Genomic DNA, 21,833 nt, shown 5'->3' on the forward strand with positions numbered 1-21,833 from the left:
ACGGAGGCAGGGCTTTGAGATCTCAAGTCTGTCCAGTGTCAGTCTCCCCTTGGCTGCCTTCAGATCAAGATATAGACCCCTCGGCTCCTCCAGCACCATGTCTGCATACAGTTTGCCACGCTTCCCATTGTGATAATAATGCACTAAACCTATGAGGCTGGAAGCCAGCCCAGTTAAATGTTTGCCTTTGTATGAAGTGTCTTGGTCATGGTGTCTCTTCGCAGCAATAAAACCCAAACTAAGACAACAGGCATATTCCAAGTTCACCTTTGTGTCCTCAGGAGGCCCCTGGCACAGGGAAGGCACTGAGTATCCTACAAGTAGTGTCTTTAAATAGGTAAGCGGTGCATTGTGGAACATGAAAGGAAAATGAAGCGAGTGTCCACTGCGCTCTCCCAAACCTGTGCCCTCTGTGCCAAGGTGCCAGTGGGTTTTAAAGCTCACTGCTCTAATTTATATACCAGCTAGCTTAGGGCACACACAGAGAGAGAGAAAGAGAGAGAGAGAGAGAGAAAGTTGCCAGTGGGTTTTAAAGCTCACTGCTCTAATTTATATACCAGCTAGCTTAGGGCACAGAGAGAGAGAGAGAGAGAGAGAGAGAGAGAGAGAGAGAGAGAGAGAGAGAGGAAGGAAGGAAGGGAAGGAGGGAGGGAGGGAGGGAGAGGGAGAGAGGGAGAGGATGGACTCAGCGGCATGGTATTTGCTGAGCATCTAAGAGGCTGGTGCTGCAGAAAAAGCAAAAACAATAGCAGCAAAATACATAATAGATAGGTAGGTAATTGATTGAATTTTCTCATAATAATAAAGGGAAATAAACATTGTCGTTTTCTCTTGCTGTGTAAACAGTATGTCCAAGACAAGTTATAGACGAGAACATGGACTTTAGCTTTTGTTTTGAGGGGTTAGAGTCCATGACGGCAGAGCAAGGCAGAGGCTAGGACAGCAGAGAGCCTGCACCCTGGGCTGCAAACAGGAAGCAGAAACGTCTCTGCCAGCATGTCCTCTAAGCTGAGTCTAGTTTTTTTGTTTTTGGAGACAGTTCCTCAATGTAGCCCTGGGTGTCCTGGAACTCACTCTATACACCAGGCTGGCCTCTAACTCATTAGAACCCTCTGCCTCTGCCTCTGCCTCTCACATGCTGGCATTAAAGGTGTGTACGACCATGCCCAGCTTTTTAAAAGCCTTTATAGTTTCGATATTTAATATTAATGATTTGGTTAACTTTTATTTTTTGGCAAAGGGGAAAATCCAGCTTATTTCAGTTTCTTAAATGCTGTTATATAATAGCAAATTTGTCAACTGTTCTACAAATTCTAGAGAGATGAGCTTTTCTCCATAGCTTCAATATGTTTCTTCATTTGTACAGTACTGAAACACAGTTGGACTTTTCTATATTTTATTGGTTCAATGCATTTTTTATTCTGTTTGGTAATCTGTCTGTTACTGCTTTGTAATAGTGCTAGTGAGTTGGTAGGGCATGCTTTTAATCCCTGAACAGGGGTAGGGGCCAGGATGTACAGTCGGATCTCTGAATTTGAGGCCATCCTGGTCCTCAGAGTAAATTCCAGGACAGCCAGGACTATGCAACAAAACCTTGTCTTAAAAAAAATAAAATAAAGGGAGGGGGGAATAGAAGCAGAATAGGGAGGGATAGAGGGGCAATTTTATTTCTTCAGTGGTTACATCATTACAAGAATAGGCCCTGTGCGTAACAAGCAGTTGGTAAACTAACCTTACTTGCCCTTTCCTTCTCCTGCAGTTAACCATGCTCCCTCTTGGGTAGTTGTCTGTGTACTTTCCAGTAATTCAGCTCTGGTTGCACAGGTCTGCCAGGGTGTGTAGTATGTCAGGGATTCCCTCCGTCCTAGCTTCCAGATGAGCCTTTCCTCTGAGTTCCTGACTCCTGGAGTGCTTCACGTGGTCTTGGACAGCTTTCCTGCAGGCTCCTGTGAGGTCACTGCAGACCTCCTGCACATTCCCCAAGTTGGATCTTCAATTTCCTGAGACACCCCCCCCCCCAACTTTACTGCACCCCTTCCTTTGGAAAACTCGTGTCCAATGACTTCTAAAAATGGAGTAAATTGTTGATCCCTTCCTTATCTAAGCGTGTCTTTGAAATTGCAGCTCTAGCCTTGTGACTTAGTCAGGGTCTCTATTCCTGCACAAACATCATGACCAAGAAGCAAGTTGGGGAGGAAAGGGTTTATTGAGCTTACACTTCCACACTTCAGTTCATCACCAGAGGAAGTCAGGACTGGAACTCAATCAGATCAGGAAGCAGGAGCTGATGCAGAGGCCATGGAGTTATGTCCCTTACTGGCTTGCTTGAGATCCAGTTCTGACTTCCTTCGATGATGAACAACAATATGGAAGTGTAAGCTGAATAAACCCTTTCCTCCCCAGTTTGCTTCTTGGTCATGATGTTTGTGCAGGAATAAAAACCCTGACTAAGAGAGCTGGGATGTCAGTGGTGTGGTGGGCATGTACAAGGCCTTGGGAAATGAAAACCTAACTTGGTTTAAGATAAGCTGGATGAACTCCATATTATAGGCAGGAGTGTGAAGGAAGCTTCGGTGTGTAACTCAGCAAGATGGCCAGCCACAGACAGTAATGTGATCTGTACTGGAAAGGAGTTTAAATCTTTTTACCATAAATGATCATGTTTATGGAATTAGATGTTTAATATTGTAATCCAGGCATAAGGAGATTTCCAACTAACCCAGCTTGACAGGATCTCTGCTAACGGCAAGCCCCATGATGAGATACGGAGGGGTCTGCTGTCGACAGCACAGCATTTCTTCAGACCTGTCTTACTCACATTAGCTTCCCCCAGGATACAGGAAAACTTGGTCAGGCCAAGTCAGCATAGCAGAGAGGTGACCTCCTCCATCTTCTTAGGGTCCCTGTCTAGGTTGGAAAATAGAATTGACAAAGACAGAATTAATGTTTGTATAAGGCAGTGGAGGCTTCTGAAATAAAGACCCAGATTACTGGGAAGCTACCTGTTTCCCTGCTGTTTGGTGGGGTAGTCATAGGGAAGTGTAACTGGAGAGAAGACGTGAGCTAGGGGGTCAGCATGGGGAATTCTGTTCCTCCTCTTCAGACTTTCCGTCAGAAGTGAGGCTGCCTTTACCGGAGTATGAAGCTGGTGCCTCAGGAAAGGCAGAAAATTCCTAGGTTTGAAAACAAGCTAAGGGAAAAGGCATGGGGAGGTCAGAAAAAGGCCCTGCTTCCCTCCCCCCACTCCCCCCTCTACTTCCCTCCCCCCACTCCCCCCCTCTACTTCCCTCCCCCCACTCCCCCTTCTACTTCCCTCCCCCACTCCCCCCTCTACTTCCCTCCCCCCACTCCCCCCTCTACTTCCCTCCCCCCACTCCCCCTTCTACTTCCCTCCCCCACTCCCCCCTCTACTTCCCTCCCCCCACTCCCCCTTCTACTTCCCTCCCCCACTCCCCCCTCTACTTCCCTCCCCCCATGCTCCCCTCTGCTTTGCCCACTCGGGATGCTGGAGGCATCCTGCTTCAAGGCAGCCTGCTCCAAGCCTGGTCGGTCAGGAGAGCTGGAGCCTGGAGAGGTGCTTCAGTGAGTAGAGCACCTGCTGCTCTGGGAGCAGAGCCAGGTTAGGTCCCAGCACCCACATCATGGCTCACTTACCTATAAATCGAGTTCTGGGGGGTCCTACTCTCTCTTTTGAATGCTCTAGGCACTAGGCACTAGTACAATTTTTAAAAGAAAAAGAAAGTATTCATGGAACCCTACCCAAAGTTTTCACCATAGGATCTTGGTCAACCCCAAATAGAACATTTTAGTCTGGAAATAGGGTTTTCCATTCTAGAAAATTGTCTTGAGATTGTGTCTGATTGCATTCCCTCCATGTTGATGTGGTTGATTTACTAAGTCTGGTTGTTCGCTCAGAGCACAGTGCTGACATTCCGTGGCTCTGCTCTTCACTATCCCTGGGCCGTGTGCTTCTCTGTGTCCACATACTCTGTCCCAGCACTCCGCCTACACCAGCCTAGGCTGGGGATTTGGATGACATCTCTCTCTCTCTCTCTCTCTCTCTCTCTCTCTCTCTCTCTCTCTCTCTCTCTCTTGCTGAGAGTTTTATGATCGATAAGGTTTGTTTTAAAATTTTTCATCTTTATGGTTTATTGCTTCTAGATTTCTTTGCTTTTTCTTATCCATCATCTGCAATGTGAGAGGTATTCCTTTTATTTTAATTTTCTTAATTACCCCCTCATGTTTCCTGATTTTCTTCTGATGAAAACTGTAGAGCTATTTCTGAGTCCTGAGAATTGGGAGGACTGAGGTTGTCAGGATGAGCCTCATGGTATCATAATCAAGGTGAACTTTGTTAAGGACCCATTTTTGACAATTCAAGCATTTGCTGAGGTAGTAAATAACTTTGATCTCATTACAGATGGTTATGAGCCACCACATGGTTGCTGGGATTTGAACTCAGGACCTTGGGAAGAGCAGTCAGTGCTCTTAACCGCTGAGCCATCTCTCCAGCCCCAGTAAATAACTTTGAAAAGGCTTTTTTTTTTTTATTGGTAAGGGGAAAGACCTCACTGAGAACACATGTAAAATGGCATCCAAATGGCATCAGCCTCTTCAGGAATCTCCATTTCTTGGGGTGATATCTCTACTCCACCCAAGCCTGTGCCATCAACAGGCTAGGGTGCTTGTCAAACAGCTAAAGGAGAACACAACTTGTGTTTGTGGCAGATTCCAATTCTGGTTGGGGTTTGTTTGTTTGTTTGTTTGTTTGGGATTTGGGGTGTGGAGGATTGAATTAAGGGCCTCACATGTTCATGTTTTAGCTCTGAGCTACAACCATGGCCTGAATATTTGTTAAACAGGTTTCCAATATTTTTTAACCACCGTTCCCCTAATGTTGCCTCATCTTCCAGTTTCCTGATACCCCAGCTCCTCAGCTTTCAGGGACTTCTTCTAGGTGACCCTTGGCTTTCTCTGCCTGGTTAGTCCTCAGCTCTGTGGGGACACTGATGCCGTCTCCACTCTCACTCAGCTGTGCCCATTCTTTTCATCCCTGTTGGAATTACATCTTTACCAAAAAACAAAGCAAAACAGACACCTTTTATGTAGAGATGTACTCTACTATCTTTAACGAAAAACTCGCATTAAATATAAATATGCAGTTATATTAAGTATTAAATATAAATATTCATATTTATTAATAAGTATTAAATATAAATATGCAGTTATATTTGCCCTATTCCCCTAAATAGGTCATTATTGAGAGTTTTATTTAAAATATTTCAAAAACATACAAATCAGTCTATCTAAATCACACAGAGAGAGGTAATTGAGTTAGTCTCTTATAAATAAATTTAAGCAAAAAAAAAATAAGTGTGAGCAGTATTCATCAGCATTTACTGCTGCCTTCTGTGATTCACCCACGGACTATGGAGAGGTTAGTAGACCCCACCCCAGAGCTTGCTCTGGGTGTGGTGAATCCAGCTTGAGTCTGTGGGTCACACCCTGTTTTCTTGTTTACCGGTCTCCTGACGGACAGGACCTTCTTATTTTCCACTTGCAGTTCTCAGCTCTCAGTGGCGTCTGGTTTTACAGCACATCTGTTCACTTCCTGGCACTGGTGATTCATGGTGCATCGGGAAAAGAGGGGAAGTGCACCAGCGCGGAGGTTAGACCTTCAGGTGCCTGAGACCTGAAGAAGTGCTTTGCAGAGCAAATTGTTTAGACTTAGCTCTTCTTTTAGCACTGAGGTGGTTATAAAACTTAATGTGAATATAAACAAAAGCTCTTAAAGACATTTTCCTCATGTCTTAAAAGTATCATAGTCAGTTTATAAGTTTAAGGGATTTTTGATACCAAATATTAATTATAGGCCACCCTGGGTTTATTATGCCGTCTACACCCACTTATGTAATCGCACGTCACCTTCTTACATCCTCTACCCTCTCTCTTCCTGCCCCACTCTGCGGATCCTTTCCTCCTGCCAACCAGTCCCTCCTTCCACATCCTTTCTCTCCATCCCTGCTGCCCGCCAGTGCGTGTCAGTGCGTGTGGGCCTGCGGTTAGGATTGCTTACCAGAGCATGGATGAGGCCTAGAGTTTACGCAACCGAATTAGTGGCTGCACTACCAAAGAAAAGCGAAAGTCAAGTTCTGTATATCCATAATTAGACTTGGTTAAGGTTTTTATTTGATTCTAAAGGCTTGTTTATCTTTGTTTCTTGTCATTAATTGGCACCTTATTTGATTTTTTAAAATCTGTTTGAGTGTTTTACTTTTACTTTCATGTATGTATGTGCACTATACACACTCCTGGCACCTGCAGAGGCCAAAAGAGGGTGTTGGGGTCCCTGGACTTAGAGTACAGATTGTTGTCAGCCACAGTATGCTGGGGACCAGACCGCGGTCCTCTTCAGGAGCAGCAGGCACTCTCAGCTGCTAAGCCATCTCTCCAGCCTCTACACTTACTTAAAAAAAAAGTAGAAACAAGTATATTTAAGAATGTTTCTCTAAAATTTTTATATAAATACTATTAGAGTAAAATTTTATTTTTGGAACATGTAGCATTGCGCCAGCTATTATGTAGAGAGCTTAGGAATTTACCTATAGAAATTTAATAATGTAGAGAAATACAATGAAGTAAATGAAAACTTCAAAACATGTAGTTTTTTTTTAACTTTTACCATACAAAATTGAAAAGCTATGTTCTTAATTAAAAGTACTGTTCCTGAGCAATCTTGATTTTCATCTTTTTTATACTTTCATCTTTTTAAATTTGTTGTAATCATCTTATTTATGAAATAAGAAAATATGTTATTAAGTGTGTACTTCTGGATAAGAAAGATGATCTAATAATAGGAGATATTTGTCTGGGGTCAGTTTTCCACAAGCAACCCCTGGGGAAAAATGGAACTCCCTCCTTGGCAGCATGTGTTAATGTCTTGTCTATAGGTGACAAAATCGTTCACTTATCAACCTGTTGCGCATGCGTAAGAATTCATACTTGTAGATTTACAGTTTATAACTTGTGCTCTTGCCTAGAGTTTTATACACTCCTGGGCACACTGATGATCACATGGCTTTACTCCTGGAAGAGGAAAACGCCATCTTCTCTGGGGATTGCATCCTAGGAGAAGGGACGACAGTATTTGAAGATCTCTATGATTATATGAACTCCCTAAAAGACTTACTAAAAGTCAAAGCTGACATTATATATCCAGGTGAGTGATGTCTTTTGTCTAGAAAACCATTCTCTTCCCATGATAAGGAATGTCCATTTGGCTTATCTCTGAACTATATAGAGAGACAATGTGAAGGCCTGTATTAGCAGACACTAACTCTGAGTACCAGACTCCACGATGGCATCTTCAGGAATGCCTTATATAGCTGATCTTGAGCAGACTGCATCACCCTCTCCTGCACCCCTCTCTGAAACTTTTATTTATTTAAAGATTGTATGTTTTAATAATATATGTTTTAGGGGGTACATATTAGTGCAGTGCCCATGGAAATTGGAAGAGGGTGTCAGATCCCCTGGAGCTGGAGTTGCGGGCAGTTGTGAGCTTCCTGGCTTGTAGGAAATGGAACCCAAGTCTTCTGTAACAGTAGTACATGTTCTTAACCTGTAAGCCGTCTCTCCAGCCCCTCATTGCTCGTTTTTGTTTTTAATATAGATTCTGCATATGAGTGAAACATGATAGTTCACTTTCTGAGGTTGACATAATGAGCCATCCATTTCCCAGCAGCTAATATGCTTTCATTCTTTACAGCATAATGATATTCTGTTGTATATACCTTTTTTTTACTTTCTTTCATCCATTGACAAGCACTTATGCTGATTCCAGACTTGCTATTGCAATTAGTGCCAAGATAACATGGACATTTAAGTGTCTCTTGGCATGAAACTGTTGGTTTCTTTGGGTATATATACCCAACAGTGGTACAACTAGATCATGTGATGCTATATTTGCAAGTTGTTTGTTTGGTTGGTTGGTTTGGTTTGGTTTGGGTGGGTGGTTGGTTGGTTAGTTATATTGGGTTGGTTGGTTGGTTGGTTGGTTTTGGTTGGTTGGCTGGTTGGTTGGTTGGTTGGTTGGTTGGTTTCATTTGGTTAGTTGGTTGGTTTGGATTCAGTTGGGTTGGGTTGGTTATATTAGGTTGGTTGGTGGTTGGTTGGTTGGTTGGTTGGTTGGTTAGTTGATTGGTTGGTTGGTTTGAGTTCGGTTGGGTTGGGTTGGGTTGGTTGGTTGATTGGTTTTGTTTTGTACAGCATTGAGGATGGAACCCAGGGCTTGTACATGATAAGCAAATACACTACCTCCAAGCTATATCTCAGCTCCATTTTTCATTTTTGAGGGAACCATCTTATTTCTGTATTTACCATACTAATTTACAGTTTCATTAGCAGCATTTAAAGGTTCTCTTTCTCTATATCCTAACTAGCATTTCTTGGGGTTTTTTTTCCTTTCTGAAGATAGCTCTTCTAATTGGAATGAAATAAAATCTCAGTGTAGTCTGGATTTGCATTTCTCTGATGGCTGATGGTATTAAGTATCCTTTTCATGTATTAGCTATTTGTACCTCTTTTGAAAAATTACTCCTTTGAGACAATTTTGGGTATGATGATGCATGCTGCAAACCCAGTACTTAAGGCAGGAGGATTACATGATAAATTACTATAAATTCAAAGCTGGCTTCAGTAACCCAGCAGATACTGAGTCAAGTAAGACGGTGTGATGAGATCTTGTCTATTCATTTTCCCACTTACTGACTGCATTATTTGTTCTTTTGGTGTTTTGTTATTGTGGTGTGCATGCATGCACATATAAGACAGAGAGAGAGAGAGAGAGAGAAAGAGAGAGAGAGAGAGAGAGAGAGAGAGAGAGAGAGAGAGAGAGAGAGAGAGAGAGAGAGAGAGAGAAATTGACCAACCAACCCATGGCAGAGTTCCTCTCAGTCTGTAGGCTTTTGTCACTACTGATTGTTTCCTTATTGGCACAGTTTGTTTTTGAGACAGGGTTTCTCTCTGAAGCCCTGGATGTCCTAGAATTCACTCTGTAGACCAGGGTGGCCTCAAACTCAGATCCAACTGCCTCTGTCTCCCAAATGCTGGTATTAAAGATATGCTAGCACAGAGGGTTTTAATCTCACCACTTCAGCAGTTCTTGCCCATTTTCTTGAGCTGTAGGGTCCTTTTCAGAAGTCTCTCCATGTTTTCCTGTTAAAGTATTTGCCCCACGTTTAGCTTGAGTGGTTTCAAAGGTCCATGTCTTACAACAAGATCCTCGATCCACTTGGGGTGTTATGGTTGGGTTTTTTTGCCTTTTTGTTTTGTTTTTTGGTACAAAGTGAGAGACCACTATTTTGTTTCATTCTTCAACATGTGTTTATCCAGGTTCCCTCACTGTTTGCTGAGCAGCTATCTTTCCAACATTTTGTTTGGCTCTGTAGCATAGCTATGGGGTTTACTTTGGGGTCCTTCATCAGGCTGGGTATCAAGTTTCGTGCTAGAACCAAACTGTTTTGTCTGTAGTAGCTCTGTAGTATTGTTTGAAATCAGATAGTATGATACCATCCAACACTGCTCAAGGTTGCTTTGAGTATTTGGGGTCTTTTGTTAATAAACTTGATAACTGTTCCTTCTGGTTGGATAAAGGATGTTACCAGAATTTTGGTGGGGATTTGCACTGAATCTGTTTACCACTTTGGGTGATATGGCTGTTTTCATAATATCAACTCTGCCAATCATGAACACAGATTATGTCTTCTTCCAATTATTTCTACAGTGCTTTATAGTTTTCATTATAGAGGTCTTTCATATCTTCCATTAGGTTTATTCCTATGGTTTTGTTTGGTTTTGTTGGCTTTGTTGTTGCTGCTGCTGCTGCTACTGCTGCTGCTGTGGTTGATCAAGAGCAGGGAAGAGGTTACTGTGAGTAAGATTATTTTCCTGGCCGTTTATCTGACCCAGCTTTCTCCTTTAGGTCTTAGTGCATTGGGTCATGTTGTCTTCTAGGAAGGGTAAGCCAGGTCCTTCTTTACATTTGCATTTTCTTTCATATTCTTACTTGTTGCACTGGGACCATAGTACCTGACATAAACAACAAGAGATAAAGATTTATTTTGACTCAGAGTTGTAGAGGGCTTTAGACCATCATGGCAGGGAAGGCCTAGTAGGCCAGCTCAGCCCATGGTGCCAGACTGTATAGCAGAGAATATTCATACCTAGAAAGCAAACGGTGACAAGAACCAGGAGCCATAAATGACTTGGGAAAGTCCACTCTTAGTGACTGACTTCTGCCACAGAGCCCACCTCTCGGAGATCCTGCGTTCACCCAAGGAACACACCACCAGCTGGAGAGCGGACACTCAGAAGACAAGCCTGTGGGAATGGTCACACTCAGATCACACCTGCATCTCTTTCTCTGCTTATTGACCCAGCTAAGAATTCAAACACTGTAGCCAGGTGCTGGTGGTGCTATGCCTTCAATCCCAGCATTTGGGAGACAGAGGCAGGAGGGTGGATCTCTGTTAGTTCAAGGCCAGCTCGGTCCACAGTGGGAGTTTCAGGACAGCCAAAGCTACACAGAGACACCCTGTCTCTCTAAAAATCAATCAAACAAAAGAATTCGATGACTGTATTGAATTGGAGTAGAGACAGTGGATATCCTCATCTCGTTCTTGAGTTTAGAGGAAATGCTTTGTTTTTCTCCAGTTTGTGTTGGCCACTAAATTTGTCATACATTGTCTCTATAATCCTCTGGTTCAGCACTCCAAGACTGCATCTGCAGGGTTTTATTGTGAATGGGTGCTGATTTTGTCAGCTTTTTTTCTTCTGATGAGATGTTTATTACAGATATGGGCTGGTTTTGCCTTTGTTGTTGAATTGTTGTCCAACAACACCAGTAGCAAGGTAACACTGGATTAGTCCTTTTCTGTCTTGTCAAACGGTTTGAGGATCGTTGATCCTCACTTCCTTAACCGGTTGGTGCTCCCCAGTCGTGATTTCTGGTCCTGGGCTTTTCTTAGTTGAGAGCCCACAGTGGTACTTCCTGTTTCCTATTTCCCACTATAGGTGTTCACTTGTTTCTGTCTTCTTGTTTCAGTTTTGGTATGTCACATATACTAGAAAATTCACTTCTTTTTGATATTCCAATTTAACAGACTAGATTTACAGAGTACTGTGCATTGATCTGAAGTTCAGGGGTCTCCTGCAATATTCTCATTTTGACATTCAATTTTGTTAAATTCCTTTTTTTGGTTAGTTTGGCTAAGAGTTTGAGAATCTTATCCTTTTTTTAAAAAAAAAAGCAGTTGTTTATTGATGCTTTATGTTCTTTGTCTCTATTCCTTAGGCATTACTTTATTCTCTGAACTGTTATTTCTATTTATTAATCTTGGGTTTGAGTTAATTTAAGATGTCGGGGTACTTAACTTGCTTATTTGATCTAAATCTCTGGGTTTTTAATGTTTATTTACATTCATGTGTGTGTGTGTGTGTATGTGTGTGTGTGTGTGTGTGTGTAGAGAGAGAGAGAGAGGGAGAGAGGTGTGGATCAGAGGACAGCTTTCAGGAGCTGGTCCTCTCCTTCCACCGTGTGGGTTCTGGGGCTCAGACTCAGGTCATCAGGCTTCATGGCCAGTGCCACTACCACTGAGCCGTCTTACCAGCTCCTCTCTGAGTTTTCAATGGAGAGCTTTCATGGCGGTTGTGTGGCTTCTCCTGAAGAGATGCAGATTACTTTAGTTCATGCTTGCCATGCAGTGGGCCTCTGTAAAGGACCGCCTCTCTGAGTGTATTGCCGTCTCTCGGATGATTGACAGCTAGTCAATCTGTTTCCAGGCCTTCACAGTCCTGCTGACACGTCTGCTCTTCTGTGAACATTTTCCTTTGTAACCTGGCATGGCCTGCACGGTGTCGGTATTCTTTAATTGTTCCATACCCTGGGCATCTTCAGTATAGCATGGCATGGAAGGCTTCTTCTGCTCACGGTTTGTCTTTGGGGCTGGGGGGAGGGGGATTCTAAATGCTTCCTGTCCTTGAGTGTCCATTTCTTTCCCTACATTTGGCAATCCTTCTGCTGTAGCATCACTGAATACATTTTAGGTGTCTTAGTTTCTTTTCAACACTTCACATGCATAGGTTTGCTGTCTTCATCTGTCCCAGAGTTGTGACTGTGGTTTTTGTTTTCAGTCTTACTGACATTCAAATGTAATAATTTCTCAGTGTCTTCAGTCCTTGATGTTGTTTTTTGCTAGCATTGCTTCTTCCACTGGGGCTTCCCTGCTTATGTCCAGGAGCCACTGCTAACCCCGAGTTCCCAGCTAAGCAGGTTCTCACTTCTTCAAAGGTCCCCAGTTTTTATACCCAGCAATGGCAAGTTTCCAAGCCAAGACATATCCACAGACTTCCTCCACGGACATGAAAATCTTAGGGAGCTCAGCAGCTCGAGTACCAACCTCAGCGCCTGCAGATGCTGCCAGGGACTGAATCACCTTGCAGGAAGAAGGTGTCAGGGGCCCCGGGCTTAGAGCTGCCAGTCCTGCCCCAACACATGCACAAATGCAGCTCCTAAGGTCTAGCAATTGTTGGCCAAGGGACCGCTGCTTTCCATGAGCAATAAGGTAAGTTCCTCACCTCACAGAGCAGGACCACCAGTCACCCCAACCCCACAGCCCCGCCTCTTCCTATTCTTGAACGGCCAGGCAAATCCACATTTACACCTGCCCCTCATTATTGCTTCTTGCAGTCTTCTTCTATACAGACACCATGGCAGCCTGTCCCCCAGCTCACTAACTTGGGGTTATTTCTTGATTTCATGTCCAGTATAGCTCAATCTCAAACAATAAGCCCCTCTCAAGACTGCCCTGAGCTGTAGCACTCCAAGGCGTGGGAACAGACTCACAAGTCGATGCTTTTCCATGGCTGCTACATAAGTCTCCGTCACACCAGATCCCTAACGTAGATTTAAGGCCTTCTAAAGTTGCTCTCCTCCCGCTGGGGCTGCCGGCTGCTGACATCAGGACTGCCTCCCTCCCTCCTGTGCTTGCAGCGTCAGTTTCTCTCCCAGGAGCTCAGGTGGAACTGAAGGCTGTTTGCAGACCGCCTCCATATCACCTCTGTTTGTCCATGCTTCTGGTTTCCCAGGCTCCTCCCTTCCTTCGCCCTCAGTGCAGCCTGATCTGTTACCCTGACTCTTCTCACCCATGAAGCTAAAGAGAGGGAGCGCCTACGGGCCACCTCACCCTATATCTTTAAGTTCCACCTCCAGCTCTTTCCTGGCTGGTTGTTTTTAATTAACTGACTCTGACTTCTCTCATAAACTACATTTTAGCTGTCAAACCTTGGGTAACACCGGTCCGCTGAACTTTTTTTAACTCACAATGTTGATATGTCAGGTTTCCATAGCAACTATAAAATGGTACATATCCAATCTCCAGAAGAAGAAACTGTTATATGTCAAATGTCACTGCGCTGGTTGCAATACGAATGTTCTCTCTGTCACAGAAGCTAAGGAAGAATCCAGCAAGATTCCCAAAAGGGAAAGGGGAATTGCTTAATTTTCTAACTTGCCCCTAACAAAACAGCCATGGGAAGATCTGTCAGTTCCCCTACATTCTCCCATGAGTGCTCCATGCTCAGCAAATAGTAAATGTACCATATGGCTGGGCGTGGGTATTGCCATGACATGGGTGGAGTAGGCACTGGTGGCTCTCTGTGATACAAGGAGCAGCAGCTGGGGACTCCTGAGCTAGAGACGGAGACAGGCTACCTACAAAGGGTCTCTAGTGTTTGCATCCAGTGAGCCTCTTGTATTATCAGCAAGGAAGTTGTCTTTATGTAAATTATGCTGTCACCATAGTTACTATATAATAAAGACGTCGTCCCTTCAGGTGTCATCCAGGGACCTTTATCTAGGACTGTGCTTAACAAAGCCCTATGACGTAGGTGATGGTGTCACTACACAGCTGTGGAAACAGGCTCAAAGGGCTGTGTAGGAGGCTGAGAAGGAACAACTATCACAAAGCAAAGTCCGGTGCTCTTTATGAGATCCTAGGTTAGCCTGCTTCTAGATGTTTTCTTCTCAGAGATTTCAAAAATACCTTTTGTGGACTTCTGTCCCGTGCCACACTGTTCAAAGAGCAGGCAATTTCAGGCTAACTGCATTTGGCTTGTCGCAAGTTCTGAGTTGCTATATTGGCTATAAGACTTTAGTTCTGCTGTGGGTCTTAGTCTGCTATTGTGGGTCCGAGTTGCTACATTGGCTATAAGTATTTAGTTCTGCTGTGGGTCATAGCCTGCTGGTGTATTCTTCTAGTCTTTTGTTAGTAAGTTCACTGCAGCAGTTAAGACACACCGTAGTGGTTAAGGACTGCCTAGTGGGACTCTCAGCTCCGCCCCTTGTTAGCTGCATAGCTGTGGGCAGCTTCTGTTCCTTCCCTGTGGGTAGTAATAGTACCTACCTCGTGGGCTCCTTGTAAGCACAGGGCACTTCAGGCTGCAGAATAATGCAGAGCACCCAGAGAGCCCTCTGCATGCAACCTACTATTACTGTGGCTGCCGCGTTAGTGCATATGTTATTGCTAAAACCAATCTTATATTTTAAGATACATAATAGCATTACATATTTTCATTTGATATAATTTGCTAAAGTTTTTTGGCATTATACACAATTTTTTATTGTTGCGATCAAAGCTAATTTTCCTCAGGCTACCTGTAATGTAGTGCTTTTTATTAGCATACATTAATTATATATAACAATCAGTTTCCTTATGACATTTTCATAGATTTATATAATGTACTTTGAGGGGCTTGAGAGAGGGCTCAGTGGTAAGGAGTGTGTGCTGCTCTTTCAGATGATAGAAGTTCCATTCTCATGTCCAGTGGCTCCCAAGTACCTGTGACACCATCTCCAGAAGAGTCAGTGTAACCTCTGGCACCATAGGCACCTACATGCCCGTTCACAGACATGCGTACAGGTGGAATGGAGAAATATTTAAAAACTACACTTTGGTGGTTTTTACCTAATATATTTCTTGTCCCCCTCCCATTCCCACTGATCCCTTCCTTTTTCCCAAATACCCTCCCCTTTCTACTTTAATGTCTCTCTGCAGCAAGCCAACAAGTTTATCTGGATTGCCCACAGGAGCATGGGTGGAAGTTGTTCACAGGAGGAATGTTGGCAGTTTACGAATGGCTATACTACTGAGCTGACCAGCCTCTTCCTCTCCTGAGAGTATTGCCCGACAGCAGATCCTCAGGGAGAGGCGGGAACGAGTAAAGTGGCTCTGTACTTAGTATTTGTTATTTAGTTGTACTAATTTGTATTATTCTTTTAATTCAGGACACGGCCCAGTAATCCATAATGCCGAAGCTAAAATTCTGGAATATATTTCTCACAGAAATAACCGAGAAGAACAAATTATTTCATTGTTTCGTGATAACTTTGAGAAATCATTTACAGTGACTGAACTTAGGGAAATGATTTACAAGGTGACTCCATCTTACCTGTGCACGGCCACTCTTTACTGCAGTATCATTCCGTAAGCTGTAGGGTAAACTTGATACATCCCAGATGTAAACAAGGGTTTTGATTCTCTAAGTAATGCCGGTTGTCTATACCTGAGACCAACAGTTTAAGTTAAGAAAGAAAAGTGTCCACAGAGAGCGAGTGTGGCCCTCGGGAGCCATTGTCACCCTTGCTTAACTCAGCCAGAGGAAAGCTGCCCTGCATAGTTTGTAATGACACATTCTATTCCCGCCATCTTGGTTCCCTGGTAACAAAGAGTATGACCCCCCCAAGCAAAAACAAAACAAAACAAAACACACCTAAGGGTAATAGCAGTGGGAAATTGTGGCCTAATAATGATGAAATGTGCTTCAAAAGGCATGAATAGAATACTTCCTGTAGGAAGAACTGCAGAGCAGTGTGTGGCCCCTGGGCGCATTCCTGTAGCACTGCAAGGGAGGCTCTGCTAGTGTTGCTCCATGTGTAGCAAACGTGACGTGCAGGTAGAGTGGCTAGCAGTTTGGTGAATAGGACTTGGCAGACTACGTAAGTTTTAAAAGTCCTGCTAGGGTGGACAAAATAGTGCACACACAGTCTCTGTACTCATCGAGTTAGAGGCTACCCTGAGGTAGTAACCTGGAGACTAAAACTAATTAGTAAAGGGCCTTTAAACCCCCACAGACTTCCTCAGACTGCTAAATCACACTTGCTGTGTCTCATCTCAGCAGACAGGGATGATAAATGAAAATCACCTCTGACCAGGATGTGACTCAAGAGAAGAGTATTAGCCTAGCATATTCAAAACCCTGGATTAGGATCCCTGGCACTACCAGGAAAAAAAAGTCATTGGACAATTTAATACAAGTATTTTCTTACAGGGTTGAGAGACAGGTCAGTCACTAGAGCGCCTATAGTGTGCAAGTGTGAAGACTGAATTCAGTCCCCAACAGCAAAAGGTCACAATATGTGCCTGTCATCCCCGTGTTAGGGACACAGAATCCATGAGCTCTGGGTTCCGTAAGGGACCCTTTCTCAAAAACTAAGGTGGAAAGCAATCAAGGAAAATGTCCAAGGTCAACACGGAGCTTCAGTGCACATGTGTGTGTGCACAAACGCACTTAAAAATGCTAAAACTGTGTGCAGGAGCTCATGACCTGTCTACTAGTGTGTAGCCACTCTAAGCTATACACTGCTACGTTGGGGGTTTCTTCCCCTAACCTAAGAACAGCCAGAAAAACTCTCGAAACCCTGTCACAGATGAGTCCTTAAGTAATTGCTCATGCCTAAACAAACAGTACTCCTTCATCCAGGGCTATGTTCTATATATACGCAGAGTAGGAGTATGTTCTCTAATAAACAGAGGCACTCACCGTGCATGTGTGACACACCTCCTGCATGTAGACTGGTATGAGCCAGCCTAGAGTGAATTAGTCATTCCACACTTGCTAAATATTTTATATGCCACATGCTACAGTGTGTGCAAAAACACATCCATAACCACAGCCCTTTGCCTTCAGCAGATCCAAGGACTAGTGAAGGCAGGCTGTCATAGCAGTTGCCTCCACACTGCATGGTTTATATAGGTTCAGTACTCTTAATCCAAAATACTCCAGTACTCCAAAGGCTTCACATGTTGGGGTATTTGGAATATCCAGATCATATTTTTCTTCATTCTGAACTTCAGGTTCTATACACCATATGGTGACACAAAATTTGAAGTCAGTTCTACCTAGTGAGGGTACAGGGTGATGGGTTTTCTCTAAAGGAGGAGTAAGCACTTTCTAGGCCAGAGTAGAAAGGAAAAGGAGTCATTCTAGACACAGTGAAAGGTGCATTCAAACAGTAGGAGAAACCATAGACCCCTGTGCATTTGGAAATCCACAAAGAAGACATGTAACAGGAGCACATATGTCACAGGTGAAGGTAGACAGGAAGAAAGTCTCCAGAATGAGGTAGGAAAAGGACATGTGATCAGATCACAAGGAGACCTCACCCCCAGCTAAAAATCTTAGATGTTATCCAGTGATCTGGAAGTGCTCACTCACAGATCTTAAGTGCTCACTCACATGGTGAGATCTCAAGCATTACACTGGTGGAGAGTCAGTGCATGATACTGCTGCTTAAAGGAGAATTTGGTAATCATCACTGCTTAGTATTTCTATGTGTGTTAGCTGAGTAGAAATGAAAAGGGAAACACCTACAATACTGGAACTCAGGGAGCTGAGTGAGTTTGAGGCCAGCCTTGCAGTGAGTACACAGATTAAACTCTCTCAAAAGAGAGTCAGCCAATGAGACACTCCTTTGTAAACATCTGTGTCACTTTGTAAATATCAGTGTTTTAAGGTAAATCTAAGGGAGAATATGCAAGAAAACCGTGAATGCTAATGATGTAGGGCAGGTCTTCAAAAAAGAGAGTCAAGCCAGCTGGCTTCATGTACAATGGGACAAACAACGCCACTGAATTTTGACTGATATAATTTGGCAATCCTGGCAAAATATTTGCAGGAAGCTGAGAACAGAGTATTCTGGTTACATTCCACTGCTGTGGTAAATCACTCTGACTGAAAGCCACTGTGCAGGGAAGGATTTAGCTGGTGAATAGCTGCAGGTCACAGTCCATCACTGAGGCAAATCAGGGCAAGAATGCAGGGTGAGAACCATGGCGGAGCTGTTGTCGCCAACATTCTTGTTTTATAGAACCCAGAACCCAGCTGCCTAGGCATGGCGCCTCCACAGTGGCCTGGACCCTTCTGGGTCAATTAATAATCCAGGCAATCCCCACAGACTGCGGGTCAGTCTGATTTAGGCAGTTCCTCGACTGATGCTCTCCTGTCATAAGTCTGGACTGTGTCACCATGACAAGGAAAGCTAAGTAGGACACAGACAAAGTGAGTTTTGTCAGGAAAATTGACTTCAGAATTATAATCCTTATTGAAATAATAAAACAAAATTTCTCTTTATTGAAACGACATGTCAGTATTACATTATTTTTGCAAGAGTAAAGGAAAGCTGTAAGCCATAAGATACAAAGATATTATCATAATACCCAAAAGAACACAAAGCCAATTTAAGATTATTCAAAACTAAGAAGAAATCTTTATACTCACTCCTTTGTTTATAAATATTAATGAGTTTCTACTGTGTGTCAATATGCTAAACACCAGGAATTCCATAGTGAACAAAATTGTGGCATTTAACTATTTTATCCATAGAAATATAAGAAAATAGTATTCTAGAACAAGACCATTTGCAAGGTAGAAATTGTTTAAGTTGGTATTACATGTTTTATTTGATTTAGCTTTTTGAGGCAGGGTCTCATTATAACAAGCTGGTTTCAAATTCACAATGGCCAAGGATGACCTTGAACACCTGACCATCCTGCCTCAACCTCCTGAGTGCTGAGATGACCGCTATGTGTGTTGCAGTGGGACTTGGGAATTATGCATGGGAGGAAAGCTGTCAACTCAGCTTCATGCCTGACTTAAGTTAGCACTACAATGTGCCCAAGTTAAACTTTCTTTTCTGTTGTGTGTGTCTTGTTTTAAAGATTCTAAACAATTAAGTATTCTTTAGAAATGAGACTCCTTTTATCCTGTTTTTCTTTCAGAATGTTCCAGAGAATTTACATAAGATGGCAGAGCGTAATCTCTTGCTTCATTTGAAAAAACTAGAGAAAGATGGGAAGATATGTATGTATCCATCTGAATTTTAATTCATTTTCTACTAGCATTTAGACAGTTTTACAGGTGACTGAGTTTCTTTTTAGTTACAACAGTGCTCATCTGAGGTCTCCCTTAAATATCACATTCAGGAGAAGTAGGGTCCAAGTCCTTTGCCATAGTGACACTCAGTGCCCAAGTGGACAGCTCTCTTCTAGATGCCCAAGACCAAGGGCACTGGCATGTGGGACACATGGTCTTAAGTGCTGGGAGAAACAGTGAAGTCAGAGACGGTAAAGTGGGAGTTCTGTAACTATTTCCTAATGATGGATGAACTTGTCAAATCAGGCATTTTTATAACAGTCTAGTCCTTAAAATCAAGAAGTGAGCCAAAGCTTGAATTTTCTGTAGAAGCCTCAGCCTTTTGTTTACTTCCAAGAAGAAACCCACTTTGTCATCAACAGAATTCCTTTAAGGAAGGTGTACTTTTCCTTACTATAAGAAAATTGAGAATATCATACTAAGTGAGGTAACCCAGTCTCAAAAGATCAATCATGGTATGCACTCACTGATGAGTGGATATTAGCCTAGAAAATTTGAATACCCAGGACATAATCCACAAATTAAATGATGTCCAAAAAGAATGGAGGAGTGGGCCCTGGTTCTGGAAAGGCTCAGTGCAAGAGTATAGGGGAATTCCAGAACAGGGAAGTGGGAAGGGGTGGATGGAAGAATAGGGGGACGGAAGAGGTCTTATGGGACTTGCGGGGAGTGGGGACCCAGAAAAGGGGAAATCATTTGCAATGTAAATAAAAAAAATTGAAATCCAGTGACATGCTTATCTCTTGCTTTTACCGTCTGTTCTCTTCTACAGTTTACACCCTAAGTCCTGACAAGAAATGGAAAGCCGTCCTTTAGTTTCAGATCAATGAAGTTCTGTCTTGTTTTGCTTTTAGAAGATGGTATTTTCTTTTAGCTATCGATTATATATTTATAGAAAATCTCAAATATACAACTTCGAAAATAACCCTGATATCTTTGTAAAATATGTAAATTACATTTTATATCTGGAGGACAGGTTACTGATCTAACCTTGTTCTTAGAAGGTTTTACCAGAAATTCAGAATCTAGCACTTTATCAATTTCCTATGGATTAAGTAAAGTGGTTACTTAAGAATAATAAAATTTGAACAATTCAAACCAGCTAGTATTTTAGAGTTTGATTATTGTCTTAGTTAGGATTTCTATTGCTGTAAAAAGACCATGGCCAACACAACTCTTATAAAGAAAAAACATTTCATCGGGGCTGGCTTAAAGGTTCATCCATTATCATCATGGCGGGAAGTATGACAACGTGAAGGCAGACATGGTGCTGGAGAAGGAGCTGAATTCTACATCTTGATCTGAAGTCAGCCAGCAAGAGACTGTCTTGTGCAGGCAGCAAGGAGGAGACTCCCACCCTCACAGTGGCACACTTCCTCTAACAAGGCCACACCTTCTAATAGTGCCACTCCCTATGAGCCAAGCATCAAACACATGAGTCTATGGGGGCCACCTCTTCAAACCAGGACAGCTATTTGTTAGCATTTGCCAGTAATACTGCTTACTGTAGCAACTTCAACCAACAGCACAGATATCTGTATTCACATTTCTCTTCAGCCCTTGTCTATACCTTTTACATACCAAATTTATTTCACTTTTCTATCAATTATATCATTTCAGTTTTGATTCTACAGCTCTATGCTATGTTTATTTTCTTATAATGGTATCCCATAAATGATTTTTTAATGATAGTTGATCATTAAAACATATTAAATATACTAACTTGAAATAGTATGTGATTAATAATAAGTAAATCTTGGAATATAAGGACAGAGAAAAAAGAGGGAGGTGATTGGAGAAGGGATGGAGAGAAAAAGGTTTATGGGACATATGGGGAGGGGGGATCCGGGAAAGGGGAAATCATTTGGAATGTAAACAAAGAATATAGAAAATAAAAATATTTAAAAAAAACAAAAAAATAAGTAAATCTTAAAATTTTGTTTTTATTTGATGTGTATGAATATTTTGCCTACGTGAATATTTGTGCAATACATGCATGCAATGTGCATGGAGGCTGGAAGGGGACACTGGATCACCTGGAACTGGAGTTACAGGTGTTAGTCACCATGTGTGTGCACAGAATCAAATTGGGTCTTCTAGAAGAACAGCCATTGCTCTGAACTGTTGAGCCATCTCTGCAGCCCATGACAACATGCTTTGTAATTTTAGATTTTAGTATAGAAATAGTCATCAGCTTATATATGAATTATATACTAGAATGTGTTTTCATTTAATTAGAAGATGGCAAGATAGGTCTTTTAAATATATAAATAACATTCTTAAATAATGGTTTGATTAGAAATTTACTCCAAATCGCAACATTCAGTCCTGGAGGGAGATTTCTAAGACTTGGGAAGTAAATGAAACTTATGGGGCTCAGGAAGAAAATAACTCACAAGTCTCAAAAAGTTCCTGAAACTTAAATAATTCACCAGGTCTCTCCCCCACGGTTATCTCAGCAATATTGATTGATGGAAAGAAAAGACTTTGTCACCTCTTGAGCTGCCTCCAAGTGATACCGAGGAACTTTAGGAATGTGGCTTTCACGAGTCATCGCCCCTGGG

General features: G+C 42.6%; 1 protein-coding gene across 2 annotated transcripts in view; it reads left to right on the forward strand.

Annotated features, from left to right (window-relative positions):
• Lactb2 (lactamase beta 2) overlaps positions 1–21,204 on the forward strand; it is a 32,873-nt gene extending 11,669 nt beyond the window's left edge. Inside the window, exons 4-7 of one of the 2 annotated variants that reach the window (XM_052175940.1) lie at positions 7,041–7,219; positions 15,344–15,542; positions 19,116–19,197; positions 20,042–21,204. In XM_052175940.1, coding sequence (XP_052031900.1) covers positions 7,041–7,219; positions 15,344–15,542; positions 19,116–19,170 — 433 coding nt within the window. In that variant the 3' untranslated portion in view covers positions 19,171–19,197; positions 20,042–21,204. The remainder of the gene's footprint in view (positions 1–7,040; positions 7,220–15,343; positions 15,543–19,115; positions 19,198–20,041) is intronic. The other variant, XM_052175939.1, reaches the window with a different exon arrangement.
• The last annotated feature ends 629 nt before the right edge of the window (positions 21,205–21,833 follow it).

This window comes from Apodemus sylvaticus, chromosome 3 (genome assembly GCF_947179515.1).
Source record: "Apodemus sylvaticus chromosome 3, mApoSyl1.1, whole genome shotgun sequence".
Lineage (NCBI taxonomy): Eukaryota > Metazoa > Chordata > Mammalia > Rodentia > Muridae > Apodemus > Apodemus sylvaticus.